This window comes from Sphaerodactylus townsendi, linkage group LG11 (assembly GCF_021028975.2).
Source record: "Sphaerodactylus townsendi isolate TG3544 linkage group LG11, MPM_Stown_v2.3, whole genome shotgun sequence".
Lineage (NCBI taxonomy): Eukaryota > Metazoa > Chordata > Lepidosauria > Squamata > Sphaerodactylidae > Sphaerodactylus > Sphaerodactylus townsendi.
Genome location: NC_059435.1, coordinates 16,397,008 through 16,416,487, shown reverse-complemented (window position 1 = coordinate 16,416,487; position 19,480 = coordinate 16,397,008). Strand labels below are relative to the sequence as shown.

The following is a 19,480-nucleotide window of genomic DNA, read 5'->3' as shown; positions in this document are numbered from 1 at the left end:
AGATCAGGGTGATTTTTTATTTTATTTTATTTATTTATTATTTGGATTTGTAGACCGCCCCTTCCCCGAAGGGCTCTGGGCGGTGAACAACAATATCCACATGTGTACAATATATCATAACAATCAGTACATTTACTAAAACCAATAAAATCCATTAAAAACAGTGGTCAGTGCAAAAATATCAGGCGTCCCAAAACCCAATTTATTTAAAGGTCTCTCTAAAAAGAGGGAATGGCCGGACTCCTCTCTAAAAGGGTAGCATAAGATGGTAAAATAACTATGTAAGGGGGGGGGGGGCGCACATTTCATCGACTGGACACTCCAAAGGCCCGGCGGAACAACTCAGTCTTACAGGTCCTGTGGAACTCACCAAGGTCCCGCAGGCCCCGGACAGCTGGAGGAAGAGTATTCCACCAGGCCGAGGCCAGGGCCGTAAAGGTCCTGGCCCGTGTGGAGGCCAGCCGCATCATTGAGGGGCCAGGAACCACCAGCAAATTGGCCTCTGCTGAACACAGAGGCTGAGTAGGGGCATATGGGGTAATGCGGTCTCTAAGGTATGAGGGTCCCAGGCTGCATAAGGCCTTAAATGACATGATGGCATGGCCAAAAATGTATGGCTGGTGTAAAGTCATCTAGGGGACTTCCCAGAGAAACAGTGACTTGAACCTGGGTTAGTTTTAGCCCATCAGCCTAACCACTGCACTGCACTGTCTTTTGTCATTAGATCACCTTTAGTAGTCATTTTTTTGAGAGGGAAGGAGAGGAAAACAACTGAAGAAATACTGAAATTCACTGCTTTTGAATCAATGTGGCTGAGATTCTGACAAATTAGTAACTGAACAAAATGTCAGTAGTGGAGGGGGGGGGGATGTGGGTTGTTCCTTAGGCCTTAAAACCTGTACTACACCAAGTAATATATATATATATATATTTAAAATTCTGAACAAAAATTAAAAGCTCATGACACACATTAGCCAGCCACCCCACTGTTTTTGAATTCATTGTCCAACCCACTGGAAGCCAGATGGAGGCAGGAACATGATTCACTGAGCAGCTGGGTTGCAGCCTACACACATCCTCTTTTATCTCTCCAAGGAAAAAAGAGCTACAGTTTTTTTGCTTTATACAGTGAAGACTGTATCTTCAAGGAAGGGGCCCAGAATCTCCCTGAGTAGGCCCAGATTCCAGGCCCACAGCTATTGTCTAAGCAACGATCAAGAGGCAGCTGCATATCGGATGTCCCTAAATGGATTTACTGTCCACCATTTGCTTGCTCTCTTCTTTGTCTGATTAAAATGATTGAATCATTTTAGCCTCGCCGCCCTTCCACCTAGAATTCATACGAAGGCAGCTCATATATTGGTTCTGCCGGCCTAAGTTACAGCCTTCATCAAAGTTGTATAAGCCGTGCTTATATTTCACCTGTTAAAGGGAAGATAAGCACGTACCTTTTGTAATTAAAAAGGAATATGAAATCCACCAGTGGTCTCCAAGGAACTGTTAAGCGGTGCACTCTCTGAGCCCAGCCATAAAGATCGACAGTCATTAGTAATGGACCCAACGAATCACCTGCGTAAAACTATCGCGGGAGCAAGGAAATTGCTTTTATAGAAAGGCACATTAATCAAGGCTAGGCTATCTAGATTCTCTCTGTTCATAAAACATGTACAGGGAGATATTGGCTCCCTCCCCTCAAGGAGACATAGCAGTGTTTTATCTGCAGGTGCAAAGCACTGTGGTACACTTATGGATACACGTGAGTGAGAGCAGCTTAAGTTCATTCCTTTCAATTTACGGGGCAGTGAGCAGTTCTGAATGAACTCCTTGATCACGGCCATTTCACATGTGATGTAGGGGAAACCCAGGCTGGTCACTGGGTGCACACTTTAGATGGGAGCAGCCTGGATTCCTGAAAACTCTACCTATGGATATACTTGCCTGCAGAAGGCATGTCTCTTGTATTCACAGTCTCCCTATTCTGCAAAGAAGAAGAAGAAGAAGAAGGGGAGGAGGAGGAGAAAGGTGGAAGAGGAGTTTGGATTTATATCCCACCATCCTCTCCTGTAAGGAGACTTAAAGGGGCTTACAATCTCCTTTCCCTCCCTCTTCTAGATAGGGCCTGCTGCACTGCCTCCGCTGAAATAAGCTCAAGTCTACTACAGCAGAATATATGGTAGATGATAAGGAATTCATGATAAGAACATTGAATCAAAAATGGGAGAAGGAAGGATTCCTAGACATTGGTAATACTGAAAAATTAAGACAGTTGGAAAAATGTAAAGATCGAGAAATATATGGAGTTAGAAAGAAAAGTGATATTAAAATGGTACAGAACACCAAAACAACTAGCATATATGATAAAAGGACTTAGTTCCATATGCTGGCACTGTGGAGACCAAGAGGCATATTATAGTCATATGTGGATAGAATGTGCAGAAGTGAAAAAATGTGGGACAATTGTATTGTTATATATCGAGAAACTGGTAAAGATTAATATTGATTTAAATAATGACTTAATGTTCATGGGTGTAATGGAGGACAGAAGGGTGGATAAAAAATATAGTCATATGTATAAAAAAATGATTAAAGCAGCCCATGCAACAATAGCTTTGGGCTGGAAAGAAAAGAAAAAATTGACATTTCAGAAATGGCTAGAATATATCTGGGAACAAGTGACACTTGATATTTTTGATATATTAACCAAAAATAAGACGTGGCAAGATAAACAGAAGGAAATTTTGAAGATATGGATAATATACGTGGACTGGATGAAAGAAGCTCGAGTCAATGAAGGAATATGGAAGAAGAGGCTACAGAGAATGAACTTACGGCTGTTTGTGTGACAAAACTATGAGGAAGATGAAACGGGGGGAGCCCACCTGACACTGTACAGGGCTTGTACAGCTTAATGTCAAACCCTGAACCTGTGATCCAAATCAGACTGTGTAACTGGATGGTTGAGAAGCCTTTATTGGTAGATACATGGGAAGAGGGAAAAAGTTGGTTCTGCCAGAACCTTCAAACAACCCCAGTATATCAAACCCCGTTCCTCCCCCACCTCCATAGCCTACAATACTAACCCGCACTACAGGAGGCACGAAGAGCTGGAATATAAGATGAACCCAAGGTCAGAAGTTGAGATAAAGTCTTTCAGCTGTGAGAGTCTATTCTCGGGAAAATGAAAGTATTTTAGCCAACTATGTGGAGCTCCCCTCCCCTCTGATGTTCCTCTGCTGGTTGCCAGGCTTCAGTCTGACATTGTCCCCTTCTTGCTCCTGGGCTGGCCCAGCCCAGGTGGAAGGGCAGGCCATTGGTCCACCAGGAGAAGACCCCGTGGTCATGATGGCCGATCTGCTACTGAAAGAAAGGGTTTCTCCTGCCATAAGCCCTGGGATGCTTTTAGGTTAAAAAGTTATCCACACATCCAGGACCCTGGACAGCAGTCCACTGGTGCTCAGGTGAGGGAATCCTGGAACGAATAAGCACAATCCCAGATGGAAGATGAACCCCTTCCTTGCTTCCAGATGGGAACCAGTCGTATGTTTTCAAGGCATGTAATGAGAGCACAAAAGGAAAACGTAGCCACAACTTCTTCCACATAAAATAAGTGTATTTGGATACCAGAGGGGAAATGAGGGGGACATGTGGAGTAAGTACAGGTCAAAGTTGACAGAAAACAAGGATTCGGACGAAGTGCCCAAAGAAGGAGATGCAAGAGCACTTCCGTTTTTCACCAGTTCTTATGATATGCTAAAAACCAAACTTGAGGAAAGCGGAAGCAACAGAAGGAAATTTTGAAGATATGGATAATATACGTGGACTGGATGAAAGAAGCTCGAGTCAATGAAGGAATATGGAAGAAGAGGCTACAGAGAATGAACTTACGGCTGTTTGTGTGACAAAACTATGAGGAAGATGAAACGGGGGGAGCCCAGTTTGGCTGCCTTTTACAATGTACCAAGTGGCCAGGAGCAACCGGCTGGGGAAAAACATCTTGGGAACTGTGCCCTTGGGAAGTTGTGAGCCAGCATGGTGTAGTGGTTAAAAGCAGGTGCATGCTAATCTGGGGAACCAGGTTTCATTCCCCCATCTGCCACTTGAGCTGTGGAGGCTTATCTGGGGAACCAGATTAGCTTGTGCACTCCAACACATGCCAGCTGGGTGACCTTGGGCTAGTCACAGTTCTTCTGAGCTCTCTCAGCCCCACCCACCTCACAGGGCGTTTGTTGTGGGGGGAAGGGAAAAGAGATTGTAAGTCCCTTTGAGTCTCCACTCACAGGAGAGAAAGAGGGGATATAAATCCAAACTCCTCCTCCTCCTCCTCTTTCTTCTTCTTCTTCTTCTTCTTCTTCTTCTTCTTCTTCTTCTTCTTCTTCTTCTTCTTCTTCTTCTTCTTCTTCTTCTTCTTCTTCTTCTTCTTCTTCTTCTTCTTCTTCTTCTTCTTCTTCTTCAGCAACAACAACAACAACAACAACAACAACAACAACAACAACAACAACAACAACGGGGTCTGTGATGTTTCAGTTGCACTGACAATCCACCATTCATCCAGTGAACCAAAGGAGATGGATACAGTTCTCCCCTTTCATCCTTCCAACAACACTATGAGGTAGGTTCGGCTGAGACTGCATGATTGGATCTAGACAACCTGGAGGCTGAAGGAGGATATGGACCAGCCCTCATCTGCTATTCCACACTCTACTGTTTCTGTAGAGTAGACAGTCTGAGGTGAGCTTCAACATGTAAATGGCAGGGCCGTTCTTAATTGAATAAATCATTATCATTGATTAATCAATTAAATCTGTTTATGAATACAAACAACAACAACAACAAAACGTAAGGGAGTGTAGAGGATATCACCTCAGCAATCGGGCCTTTTCCACCATTCCCTTCACACTCCAGCCCATCTATGCACCACTCACAAAATCCTGAAGGCCAGGGAGCCATCTTGTATTGGGTGGGGTGCTTTAGCTGGATAATGGAGCTGGCAGAAACTGTGGACTTCTCCTCACACGAGCAGTAGCCCCTTCTGCTCACATAAAGCACCCTCTGGATCCAGGCCTTCCTGTGGTAAATGATGGTGCCATCATAGATGGATCCTCCTTCAGTGGCACCTGCTCCTCACAGTTTTGTGTGTGTTTATATTCATTAATTTTTAATTGGGGAAAAATACTTCCCATTTAATTGAATGGGGAGACTTAAATGACCAAAAAGTTTCTTTCCCCCCAAAACTGATTAAGCTAATCTATTAACTATTATTATGAGCTTCCTTGAGGAAAGGTGGACTAGAAATGCTTTAATAAATAACCAAATACATAAATTAATTGACTATATTTTGACAAGCTAATGCATCATTATTATCAGAAAGACAGAATTCTATAGCTATCCCTTCTGGGGCCTACTTCATAGATTACTGTGCGGAGACTCACACACACACACACACACACACACAAAATATAAAGTGTGAATGCAACAAATGTGTTTGAAAATCCATTTCTCTCACAAATATAGTTGTAAGAGAAAAGTGATAGACTGCAACTCCCTGGTTACAGCTCAGTCAGGTTTGTTTCTTTGTCTAATATACTCATGACGTGTCTTCTCTAAAACAGATAAGCGTAGCAGGGTTCTTCACACTTCTCTGAGCATGTAAGCACATTTTGAATGATGAATGGAGCCACAAAATGGCTGCCACAAAATGGCGGCTGCAGGAGGCAGAACTCGTCACAAAATGGTTGCCACCACTGACCTTCAAGTCACACAATGGAGATCCCTGTGCTTTGTGGGCAGCTGTTGCCATAGCAACATTTTAAAAAATATGCTCAACTGAATCTTCAGCGGTCAATCAGACGTTTTGTGGGCAAATGCGCCATCTGACCCTGCTCATAAATCCAACCATACTTGGTGGATGCCAGGGAAGTTAGCAGGCACCATGAGCTATGGGCTGAGGGAAACTTACTCATATTAAAGAGTATGAACCTGTGGACCCGATGTCTGTATGGGTATTTCTTAGAACAGGGTCCACTCCAAAATGGGTTTTCAAGTACCAGCATATGAATATACTATGAGAGATTATTACGGGCTATAGGGGCTACACTTATAAGACTTCCCAATATTTCACTGAAGCTGAGGTGTACAGTTTCAATGTCTGTCAGAGAGGTCCTGTGTGAGGGGCAGGCACAAATACCGCCAGCAGCACTGAAAGCCAGGGTCCTTAATATGAACAGTCAGCACCTGTCAGTTAATTTTTTAAAAAATATTTAACAGACGTGTGGAACAATCAGGGGAGCAAAATGACTTAAATGCTTAGAAGGAAAAGGCTTCATTTGCACAGCTGAAGAAAATCCCCTCCCTTCTCTACCCTGATTTTAGCCTGTGAAGAAAATGGTGTGTGTGTGTGTGTGTGTGTGTGTGTGTGTGTGTGTGTGTGTGTGTGTGTGTGTGTGTGTGTCAATTCAGAATTTCTAGAAATGGCCTTTGAGATATAGGCAGTCCTTCCAGTGGCAAGAAAACAGATTCTTTTGGGATCGAATCTGCTTATCATCTTCCACTGTATTAATATTCTACTCAGGGCTACAGGCAACCCACTTGAAACGCCCGGGGGTCTGTAAACCAACACTCAGAGAATTGATGACTCTGGCAGGTAGCTGAACATCAACTGTCTGTCACTTCTGATGAAATGCCAGGGGTGGAGCAGAGATTGTAATTAAGTTGGGGAGGAGGAGAAAAGACCATGCCTAGAAGAATCGGGGACTAGGCAAAGACTGAAGGGTCCTTTTTTCTAGCTTTCCGCTCCGAAAGATTTATGGGAAACTCAAGCATCATCAATCGGACATTTGAGAACCAAGGAAAAGAGCCTTATGCTGGCTCTTATTTGTTCATATGAGGAAAAGAAACAACATAAGGACTATCCACTTTAAAGAAAAATTAGCTGGTTGATCTTTAGGTTTTAGATCAGTTGGTGAAATCGATGCGCTTATTGCCACGGTTGCAATACAATGCTCTTTCACTCTGAGGAACCGGGAGATAAGTTACGATGTACCTTCTGTGCTTAATAATTTATATCCTGCCTCTCTTACATCGTAAGCAGCCAACAACAGAACAACGGGAAGGAAGGCATTAAAAAGAACTGGGGGCGCACAGGGGGGTTCAGCTGAATGTTTCCTTTCCCTTTTAAAAAATGAAATGCAACCATGGCGAAGAAACAGAACTGCTTGACTTCAGCACTAAAATTAACTTCAATCATCTTCTTTTTCTCCTGTGTGTGTACTAAGCAGCTCTTGGGCCCAGCCTATTCTCAGAAAAGCCAGTAGAGAGGAAAATAACCTCCTTTCTCAAGGGCAGGGTCTCAAGGTACAACCTGAATGAGTCCCATCATTTTTAGCCTTCTTAGATGGTTAAAGTTTAGATGTCTCCTTTGTTTTCCAACAGCAGAAACTGCATAAAATTGATTTTTTTTAAAATGAGAATATTTATATAAATTTAATGGAGTAATATTATAACAGAATGGTACAGGAAGGCATTTTAGAAAGAGAAAGGGATTGTGGATTATACTACTGTTACAGTAGGGATTATCTGTTTAATGGATTATCCTACCCTCGCGTCATTGTTTTCTACTTAAAACCATTTTCTGTATCGCCAGATTTGAGTTCAGTAGCACATTTGAGATCAACATTTTCAGGGTATGAGCTTTCAAGAGTCAAAGTTCCCTTCATCAGATATCTTCTCCTGCATCGTTCAACATTTTCATGTCTAATATCTCCTTTCAGATTTCTTGTAATCCTAGTCCTATTATACGGCTTATTACCCACCTCATTGTAACAACTACATCATTAACACTGTGTCATCTACCTTGAGATTCAAAGGCAGATTATAAAATAAATTAAATTAAATTAAGCAAAAAAGCCTTGGCCCCTTCCGCACACGCAAAATAATGCATTTTCAAACCACTTTCACAACTGTTTGCAAGTGGATTTTGCTATTCCGCACAGCTTCAAAGAGCACTGAAAGCAGTTTGAAAGTGCATTATTCTGCATGTGCGGAATGAGCCTTAGAGAAGACAGTTCACTGTTAATTTTCAACAGTGTTTAAAATGCGCAGGAACAACACGGATAGCATTTTATCCAGTGCAGTATCATTCTAAAGATCTCCACAAGCAAATGACCACGATTTAACTGGTAAGGCTATCTGTCTGTCCTATAGGAATTTATTAAGGTTATAGGCTAATTAGGGTTGGGATTGAGGGCAGCAGCTTTTTCGAGTTGCTTTCATCTCATTATTGTTCAGAGCAGAAGACAGACTTGTTGAGTCCTGCTGTTTCATCATCAAGATGAAAAGTAGCCATGGCAACAGGAAAGAAGGACTAGCCAACAAGGACTAGATAACACCTGATGATAACCATTTGGTGACTCAAGAGAGTGCGCGGCGGGCGAGGGCTTCAGAGCAGCCCTTGAAAACCAACGTGTATATTCAGTCTGCCAATAAATGGTCTCAACCCAACCAGGAAACCCTGCCAATTATAACCCCAGTATAACGAGGAAAGCAGTGATTTGGGAAGGGGAGAATCTTTTGAAGTGCATCAACTTTTCAAAATGATCTCCTCTACAAACCATACCGATCAACTCCTGCAACCAATGCTGCCCAGAAATAGATCTTCCCAAAGCTCTTGTGTTTTAAGCAAAGCACGGCACTGGGGAATCTGGTCCTCTCGAATCCAGCCTTCACTTTAGCAAGTGGTTTGATCAGGAATGGAAATGCTGCTTTCATCATTTCCAAGGGCTCGTGCTGCAAACACATGCCATGGCTGTCAGTGCCAAGATAAAGGCGATCTCAATTTGCTGTCCTTGCATTTGGAGCACAGACAATGATTCCACATGCTGCTTGTTTAAGCGTCACCCTGCAACCAAGTTCCAGATGGCTATCGCCTCTCCAAATGGGCACGCTGTTCTGAGCCCACACCTAGGCTGGCCGCCATTTCAGCTAACGATTACGCAAAGTCCTGTCTTTCCGACACAACGAATGGGTCATCGAGGGACTTACTGTAGGCATGGTTTGGCCAAGTGCATTTAGCTTTAATGCTTTAATTAATTGCTAAATATGGAGTGGGGGGGGGAAGGTACTTGAACCAAACGACGCCTTCTGATGCAGCAATTTTAGTTTTCCATGTGGAGATGGAAAACAGACCGTTAATATTAGGCATTATAGAAGCCAGTGCACTCATTGCGATTTCATCTCCAGTCGCTGCTGTCCTCTCTGGCTTGCCTCCAGAACCCCTTCGCAGACATTACGGGCTGCATTTTAATGCAACCACAAGCGCTTATTGTCATTTCATTCAAATGCAGCTATATTTATGAAACTGAAAAGTAGCATTCTGCCACACACCCCTTCCCCTCCCCCACAACAACCCTCAATAAAACATTTTCAGCTTATCGGGAGTTAAACTCTTAAAGTTTGAACCATTTGTAAAACATTATAAATGAGCTGCAATCATAACAACGCATTCTGCAGCAAAATGTGCACTAACACACGGACAGTGCGTGTCTGCAGAACCTATTTGTAGGATGAATGATAGTGGCAGGAGGTGCCACCAAGTTATACAAGCTGACTGGCAGTGACCGTACAAGGTTTTCAAGAGAAGAGAAGAACAGAGGTGCTTTGCCATTGCCTGCCTCTGTATAGCAACACGACACTTCCTCAGTGGCCTCCCATCCAAATACTTACTGGTACTTAGATAGTGAAACTATTGAACAGGTCAAGTTCTATAAATACCTGGGCATTCATCTCGATCACAGTCTTATGGTTTGATAGGGACGCACTCAGCATAAGCCTCCCGTAAAAATCAGTTCTGACCTTACCCGAATCTGCGTGCCAAGGGTCTGTCACAGAAGACATTGGTTGGATGGTTAGCGGATTGGCTCCGCAGTTGGATTCGACGAGATGACCTTCTGTGTGGACGCGAGAAGAGATGTTGGTTGGTCTCAACGCTGCTTTGAGTGGGGCGACTTGGTTGAACTGTACTCGAGACAGGCAGCCGGAGAATCCTGGTGTGTTGTATTTACGGATCTCTTCATCAATTGCCCCAAGCTCTAAGAAAAAGAAGACATCAGAATTTATTAAAGCAGAAACCAACCATGCTGGCTCCAGCCAGCTTGTCTCACTCAATCTCACCCAATTCCCCTCTATACCAAAGCCCCCATCCAACATGATTTTTCTACATGCAAGTCCCATGAACATAGCCTTTTTGGGAGACCGATGCCTCTTTCCGTTTTACCAGCGGAAAGGATGGTTGGATCCAACACAATACAAACATTCTGTGAACCTCCCTGTAAATGTATCACCTGAGCTATAACTTCTAATCTCCATAGGTTGCTTACCGCTCCTCCAATAGTCAATGCAAAAACCTGGAAGTGACGCCATGCTATTCTAGGAATCACCAATAACTCTATGGCTTCCCCTGGAAGTGATGTAATACCATTGTACAGATGGCAGCCTCCCCCTACCCCATGTCCCCAAACCTCCAGACTGCTGCCAGTTGCCAGCTGCTGGCTATCAACCCCAATTCTTCACTCTCCATTGATCAAAATAATTAAACTGCGGTTACAGGTACCCCACAAAAGTAAACGAGGCCCGAACTCATTTGCCTCGCCTCACTCCAAAAAACTCTCTTCTTCAAAAAAAGGTATCTACTTTTTATTAAACAACAAAGACACTTCAAAACAACCTCTGCGGTACTTGGTTCATCATGGTCGTGTCTGTCTTTACCAGTAATGTGATACCAATTCCCAAGATAGGAATGTATGAATAATAATAATAATACCTACCATCTATAATTTTAAAAAAGACAGACTGCTTGAGATTTTTAGCCAGCTGTATTTGCAGCTGTTTTTATTACAACATTCAATGACGTCTATATAATTTTTGCAAAGCAAAAGGGCTTTCTAATCATTTTGCTCATGATTTAGAACAGTCCAGTTAGGATTTTCCAAAAGCACAAAAAGAAAAACAAACTGTAGCACAGGCGACTCTGGAGCTGGACAAGCCTGCTAGAATCAATACAGGGATGGCGCTTTTTTCCTCATTTTCATTCCTGGTTGAATGTGCTAATGGGATTTCTCACTAAAAAATGGCCAAGGGAAGGCAGACCTTTTCAAGGCCAGAAAAACAAATTTGCAGCTCCGAAAACATATTTGCACCTAAAACCAAACACAGATTCATTGGGTACCAAGTGATAGAAATGCCTCGAATTCTCAGTAGATAGTTCATACAGTGGCCTAAGGGGGGGAAAAAAATCTGAAGTCGCATCACTGAAGTTCTAATCCAACCAGTCACCCAAAAGACCACAGTGGTTGCATCTGTCCATCCATTCTGATCCATAACGGGCACACCCTCTCGCACAATTGTACTGTTAAACCTAGGACAGAAATGCTTTGCAGAGGTTTGGAGAAAAGCCCCTCCCTCCAGTGATCCTCACGTCAGAGAAGGAATCAATCTTTCTTTCTGCACTAAAAAGAGAAAAACTGAAACTTAATGGAAAGCTCACAGCATTATTATGAAGCTCCCTATCTATCTATCTATCTATCTATCTATCTATCTATCTATCTATCTATCTATCTATCTATCTATCTATCTATCTATCTATCTATCTATCTATCTATCTATCTATCTATCTATCTATCTATCTATCTATCTATCTATCTATCTATCTATCTATCTATCTATCTATCTATCTATCTATCTATCTATCTATCTATCTATCTATCTATCCATCTATCATCTATCCATCTATCCATCTATCCATCTATCCATCTATCCATCTATCCATCTATCCATCTATCCTCTATCCATCTATCCATCTATCCTCTATCCATCTATCCATCTATCCATCTATCCATCTATCCATCTATCCATCTATCCATCTATCCTCTATCCATCTATCCATCTATCCTCTATCCATCATCCATCCATCATCCATCCATCCATCCATCCATCCATCCATCCATCCATCCATCCATCCATCCATCCATCCATCCATCCATCCATCCATCCATCCATCCATCCATCCATCCATCCATCCATCCATCCATCCATCCATCTTATTGCCATCCACAGCTGATTTATGGCCCCCTTTGGTGGGGTTTTCAAGGCAAGGCAAACTACCTTCTGAGGTAGTTTGCCGTGGTCTACCTCCATGTCAAAACCCTTGGCCCTTTCTGGACAAACCTTTTAAAATATTTTAAGGCAGGAAAAATGCGTTGTTTTCACTCCTAAATGTTTTATTTCAAGCCTCAAAACGTTTCAAGTGAATCCCCCTTTTAAAACAATTCTCTGGTTGAAACATTTTGAAAACATTTTCAATTGCTGAGTGACCAATTGGCTACATTTCCCTCACTTGTCTGCTTCCCCGAACTTCCTCCTCAGTGCCATTTTCTGAGCTCACTCAGTCCCCTCTCCCCTGTTCATTTGCAGCATTTATCTGTTCTTTTATTTTTTTGTGGGGCCAGTCTTCGAAGCATTGAGTGTACGAGGAGTAGAGAATGCAGAACGAGGCTGTAAAGCACCAAAGCACTTTTCAACACAGAACTTTTAAAAAGAAGGAAAAATCACATAATGGTGGCCAGGAATAGTTTTGAGGTGGTGAGTCAGTGGCACAGTGCCGGGGGGCGGGAGAGATGCACAGGGTGCGTGCCAGTGCGGGGGCATTCCAGGGTGTAGTACGGGCATTCAGGGGCATGTTGGGGTTTTCTGGGGCATGGCAGGGGTGCAGGGCACACGCGTGCCCCGGGCGCAGTTCCCCCTAGCTCCAGCCCTGGGGTGAGTGAAGAAGAGTTTGGATTTTAGTGGCATAGTGGTTAAGAGCAAGTGTGCTCTAATCTGGAGGAACCGGGTTTGAATCCCAGCTCTGCCGCCTGAGCTGTGGAGGCCTATCTGGGGAATTCAGATTAGCCTGTGCACTCCCACACACGCCAGCTGGGTGACCTTGGGCTAGTCACAGTTCTTCTGAGCTCTCTCAGCCCCTCCCACCTCACAGGGTGTTTGTTGTGAGGGGGGAAGGGAAAGGAGTTTGTAAGCCCCTTTGAGTCTCCTATAGGAGAGGAGGGGGGGGGGGATATAAATCCAACTCTTTTTCTTCTTCTAAATGGTATAATTGCACAAGAATGTCTCATGAAAATGTGTGAGCATTTCCAGGCCAGACTAAGTCCAAATACAAGTACTATTTCCTCACAGAACAGTTATGCACAGAAAGGAGGATTTTTGGGGAAGGGGCAATAAAAAGAGGCAGAAAAGCAGAACACTGGGAGGACAATTCAGCCTTATCCCATCAGCCATTTTTTCCAGCCTCAAATTGCCTCCCAAAGCCTCTTATGAGATTTGCCTTGATTTTCCAGATTCGTATTTCACACTTCACCTTATTTAAAGAAATGTATAGTTCACCAAACGAATAATAAGAGCACACAGCAACAGGTTATATTGAAGAAATGGGACCCATGAACATTTCAGGAAACGGCAACTCTTTATCCCCCAATAAATATAGCTTCATGTTTCTATTTATACCATTCCTTTTGTCTCTCCAGCGATAGAACGCTATTTTTATTTACTGTAGTACTAAACATCCATTTGTGGAGCAGATAAAAGGTATCCATTACAAAGCTCCACAGGAACACTGGGGGATGGTTTCCCCATAAAATGACAATGAACTGTAAGTGAATCTCCCTTTCAATTAAAGGAGCCACTGATTGCTCTTGGTTCCAATCGCTAAATGGACTGGCTACGAGAAATGAAGCATCGCTCAGTCGCCGGCCCCTCATTCTCAAAAAGATACCTCATTTCCTTTCATAATTCCTAGAGAGCTTTTCGGGGTGGATCAGCACTATAACTTTGCCGTGGTTTAAGCTGCTGTCGTGATTACTGAATTGCTCTCAGAAACAAAGCCAGCTAAATAAGGGAATCTACTGTGGTGGTGTAGTGAATAAAGTTGTTGGTCTTGGACCAGAGAGATTTGGGTTCAGATTCTTCCTCAACCATGATATATTGAGTCAGTGCTCATTTCATAACCCAATCTTCTTCAAAGGGATCAAGGAGGGAGGCTTAAGGCTGTGCGTGGATGGGAGTACCTCAGGAGAAACAGAAGGATACATAAAATAAAATTAGCTTCTGTTATGACGGGAATTGTTGCTGTAGGAAGGGATGAGGGACCTGCGACTACAGTTCTTGGGATTTGCAGGGCATGAACCGTGCCAGTTAAGCTGCTAGTCTGACTTCGCAATTGCTGTAATCCACTATAGTTTTAAAAAATGGTGTAGATAGGAAGGGCAGGGAAAAAATATTCATCTGAGAAGTCTTTGAAGAAAGGAAAAAAGCAATTTCCCTTTCAAGAAGTAGTTCCTTTCATGTCTTTTGTTATCTGCTGCGGTAACCTTTTAGAACGCAAAGAAGGGTAATAAACAATGTTTTATAAATAGCTGCGGACAGCACATTAAATAGCCCAGAAATATTTCTTCCCACCCCCCCTCCTATAGACCTGCAGCAATAATCCTGTTTCCGATGTTCTAGTTCCGACACTTAATTTGGCCACATTCCATATGCATTCTACCAGCTTCCATTGACAACCATGGGAATCATAGGATTCTTTCTCCTAGTTTTATCTTTACAACAACCTTGTGAGGTAGATACCTGTGACAGAGAGAGAGTGACTCAAACACTGCAGTCCTAAGTAAACTGATACCATTCCAATTCTGTTGAAGTCAATGGGCTTGGAGGAGTGTAACTCTGCTTAGGATGGCCGTGAAAGCCACACCCTCAGCTTCATGGCTGAAGGTGGCCCAGATGCTGAAATCAGCCACCATCTCACGTGGATTTTGAAGTCGCAAGTCCCTTGATTCTCAGCATAGCTTTTTTGGGCAGCCAAAGAAGACCTTACTCTGACCTAGTCTATCCCAACTTCATTGGATTTCAGAAGCCAAACAGGCGTTGATTAGTGCTTGGATGGAAGACCACCAAGGAAGTCCAAAGTTGCTGCACAGAAGCAACCAACGGCAAACCACCTGTTTGTCTCTTGCCTTGAAAACCCTATGGCACAGGTGTCAAACTCGTGGCCCTCCAGATGTTATGGACTACAGTTCCCACCATCCCCTGCCAGCATGATGCTGTAGTCCATAACTGTAGTCCATAACATCTGGAGGGTCGCGAGTTTGACACCTGTGCCCTATGGTGTCACCGTAAGCCAAATGCAACTTCATAGCACTTCTTACCAAAAAAGAAGGTCCCTCCTTTCTTTTTCACCAGAAGAAAAGCTGGCTGGATCTAACCCAATGCGTACAACATTCTTTTGCTCACAAACCACAGTAGGAAGACAACAGCTGTTCATGAAGGAAGGGGAAAACATCTATTCAGAGTGGATCAGTGAATGAGGCAAGACAGCCACAATTTTCAGGAATGTATGAAAAATTAAGCTGGCAGCTAAGACTAAGAAGAAATTATATATATATTTTGAATCTGACTTTTCAGATCCTAGTCAACACCTCTGTGTGTAAATTGTAGTTCAAATCACTCCTGCAGGTGAGTTGCTTGGGAGACCGTGAGTGATGACAGCTTGTTTTGTTTGTATGAATTGTTTAATTATTTCTCACTTTCTTTTGCATCCATCTATCTAAGTTTGGCCGATGCTCAGTAAAACAAGTCTATTTCATGTGTTCTATCCATCCAATAATCTTCATTTGATGCCCATTCCAAATAGGGTGAAGTCACTCCCGTTTCCCAAAAACTGAGTACCACAGAAGACGGGTCTTCCTTGAATCATCTATACCAGGGGTAGGGAACCTGCGGCTCTCCAGATGTTCAGGAACTACAATTCCCATCAGCCCCTACCAGCATGGCCAATTGGCCATGCTGACAGAGGCTGATGGGAATTGTAGTTCCTGAACATCTGGAGAGCCGCAGGTTCCCTACCCCTGATCTATACGTATAAAAGCCAGCTCTTAACAGTCTTCCTACTTCCTTTCAAAACCTATTGCATGGGGCTATGCAATTAGAAGGATAGTTTATTAATTGCTAAGATTATCAGCCAATCTAGTCCTTGCCCCCTTAACTGGAACTCTTATTTTTCCCAACATTTATGGTTGCCATTTATTTCTGAGTGGAAAAATAAAAGGTGACATCAGATAAAAGTCAAGAGCCTTGGTGCTCAAAGGCAGGAAACCAAGACAACGTTTTGGAGAAGGGAAAGAAACTTGGCAGCAGTTGAATGTTTGGGGGGGTGTCTCTTGCCTGCCTCCCTCTAGCCTCCCCCACCTCAAACAACCCCATCCCCCACCCCTCCACACTTACCCAAGTCTGGTGGAGCCCGTTCAGGGGGGAGGCGCTCAAGTGACACCATAGCCCACTGCGTGGGAGAATGCTTGTTTGCCCCTCCCCCTTTGCCAGGGTCCATTGCATTCTCCTCCACAATGGGCTTCACTGCTAGTTTAGTATATTTTATTAGACACCTTTTTATCCCACCTTTCTCAAAAGAGAAGAAGGAGAGTTTGGATTTATATCCCGCCTTTCTCTCCAGTAAGGAGGCTGAAGGCAGCTTACCCTTTCCCTTCCTCTTCTTACAACAGATGCCTTGTGAAGTAGATGGGACTGAGAGAGTTCTGAGAGAAATCTGACTAGCCCAAGGTCACCCAGCAGGAATGTAGAAGTGGAGAAAGAAATCTGATTCACCAGCCAAGAGTCTGCCATTCATGTGGAGGAGTGGGGAATTAAACCTAGTTCCCCAGATCACAGTCCACCACTCTTAGGCTCATTCCGCACATGCAGAATAATGCACTTTCAAACTGCTTTCAGTGCTCTTTGAAGCTGTGCGGAATGGCAAAATCCACTTGCAAACAGTTGTGAAAGTGGTTTGAAAACACATTATTTTGCGTGTGCGGAAGGGGCCCCTATTACTATACCATGCTATGTTCAGGGTGGCATACACAATTCTTCTCTCCTGTATTTTATCTTCAGAAAAACTACTCTGTGAGGTAGATTAGGCAGAGAGAGAATGAATGGTTTGTGTCACTTGGCAAGTTTTGTGGCAAAGGCCCCTTCCGCACACGCAAAATAATGCGTTTTCAAACCACTTTCACAACTGTTTGCAAGTGGATTTTGCCATTCCGCACAGCTTCAAAGAGCACTGAAAGCAGTTTGAAAGTGCATTATTCTGCAAGTGCGGAATGAGCCAAAGTTTCCTAAATCCTGCTCCCTGAAGAACATTCCAGAATAACCCCACCAACTTCAAGCTTTCTGATGGCACACCTCAGTCATCTCCAGATGAAACTGCACATACCTTCTCCCTCAATCAGTATATGTGGGTCTGAATAACTCAAGCCACTAAGAAAAAACTAAGATCCTGCTGCCTTCCTAGTAAGAGATCCCCCTGAGACTACCTTAGAAAGCACTTTTCCACAACTAAGACTTTCGGCAAAAACTGCCGCCCCGTCGGAGTTTTTTGAGCCAGGACATTTCCCCGTGCTCTAAAGTTCTTTAGAAAGATCTTTTTTAAAATCTCCCAAAGAAAGAAGTAAGCTAGGAATGAACAAAATACCATGATGCTTCAAAAAGCTTCAAGAGGTACATTTCCCAACTTTCCCCTCTACTTCCAAGACGAGGAGAGAAAAGGGACTTAAGGTGTTCGTTTGTTTTTTAAACACGCCTTTAATTGTGATTTTGAAAAGGCTGACTATGCCAAATTGACAGCTGATGCTATTGTAGAATGAAAACGACCACTTCAAAAAGGTATGACAAAGGTTTCTTAAGACAGACAGCCTTAGGGTGATTCTGCGCAGGCCAAATAGAATGGGTCAGGAGCATGAAAAAAGCAGTCCCCAAATGCTTCTAACCCGTTATATTTGCCTAAATCCGGGTTAAATGAAAGCCACTAAATTAGCAGCTTTTCCCCTTTAACCCAGTTTTGATGCTTCCTCTTGCCATTCCCCCCCCCCTTCCTATTCCCCCCCTTCAATTCACCATTATGGTGGATACTCCAGGTGGCTGCCATTAGAGTGGATTCTCTAGGCAGCCACCATTTTGTACTGGGTAAGTATGTTTGGGGGAGTCTTGGATTGGGGGATTCTCAGGTGAGGGGATTCTTGGATGCAGTTCGCAGGGAAACACAGCATTTCCCATGCAAACCATGCCGCATCCTGACGCCGAGATCCTGGCAATCCCAGATGGCCCCTGAATCCGCTGTGCAAATGGCACCACAGGCAACATGGGTTCATTTAACCCGTTTGTGTTGCCTGTGCGAAAGGGACGTTTGGTGACAATTGGGATTACTTCTCTTGCTCCCTTGTTGATATGATAATAATGTTAACTAGAGTCTTGATTATCTTCAAATATGTTGGTCTGTGACTGTAATAAAGATTGATTGATATCTTCAAAGGGCAAAAGACAACAAAGAGCTGAGGAGAGATCCATACTTGGATGGACCATTTCATTTGGTTCCCTGACAATGCAAAGAGAAGAGAATCCACAGAGGCCCTCAAACAAAGACTGCCAAAAAAATGTTCCTCGCCTGCCAAATTCAATTGAAGGCGGGGTGTGGGGGGGGGGGGGGGGGGGATGCCAGTCAGCAAAACAAATAAATGACTGATGTTTGAAGACAGATAGTACCACTGCAGTGTAATAGCTTCTTACAACTAAAGCAGAGCAAAGGGTTTTGTATTCCTGTTCAAAAGCCAAATTCTGAACTGATTCCCCTTGCCACCCAGTCCAGCCTCATTTGGTGATAGTTTCAGCACACTTTTGTAACCCACGTGACTCGAGGCTTAAATACATCTTTGAACCACTTTCATGATACTTGGGGTAAGTGTGAACAGGAGGAGTGTCACAACAAAGAGAGGTTGAATGTGCACTGTACCAGTGTAGGTTTTAAGAACTGCCTGGCTGCACAGTCATGAGTCCATCTCTTTCCCAACCTTCTTTGCCAATCAGAAGCAGGACTTGACAAAATAGCTGTACTTTGTTCATCGCCATCCCTTAGCAGCCTGAGGTACATTGCATCTAACCATGGAGGCTCCACTTCTATCATACTAATATCCATCAACAGACCTTTCTTCCACAACGCTATTTTTTTTTAAAAACTGCTAATTTGGAAACTGATAAATGTTATGGCAAGCAAATGAATTAAAACATAGTGATTGATATTTGGACTACGGACCAGATAAAGCTGCTTGCAGTACGCTCACATATAACAGCGAAAAACATGGGCTTTCATTAGTATTTTTTTTAAAAAAAGCTTAGAAATACTTGATTTTGTCTGCAGAACCTCAGTACTGTTCGGGAAACAAAATGGCACACCCAAGCCCAACTTGACAAAAAGCAAAGTCTTGCTAATAGCCGTCGTGGGCAATATAAATGCTCTTTTTTCAAAGTTTGATGTTTAACAGTGCAGCCATTAATGGTTTTGACAAAAGCGGTGCTTAAATAAGATTCTCTAAGGCTAAAAGAGAATTGGGATGGG

At 43.3% G+C, this 19,480-nt stretch overlaps 1 protein-coding gene across 1 annotated transcript in view; it reads right to left on the bottom strand.

Moving 5' to 3' along the window:
- Nucleotides 1-19,480, bottom strand: part of CNTNAP2 (contactin associated protein 2) — a 1,428,778-nt gene that overhangs the window by 14,316 nt on the left and 1,394,982 nt on the right. Inside the window, exon 21 of the mRNA XM_048510449.1 lies at nt 9,852-10,082. Within this exon, the coding sequence (XP_048366406.1) occupies nt 9,852-10,082 (231 nt within the window). The remainder of the gene's footprint in view (nt 1-9,851; nt 10,083-19,480) is intronic.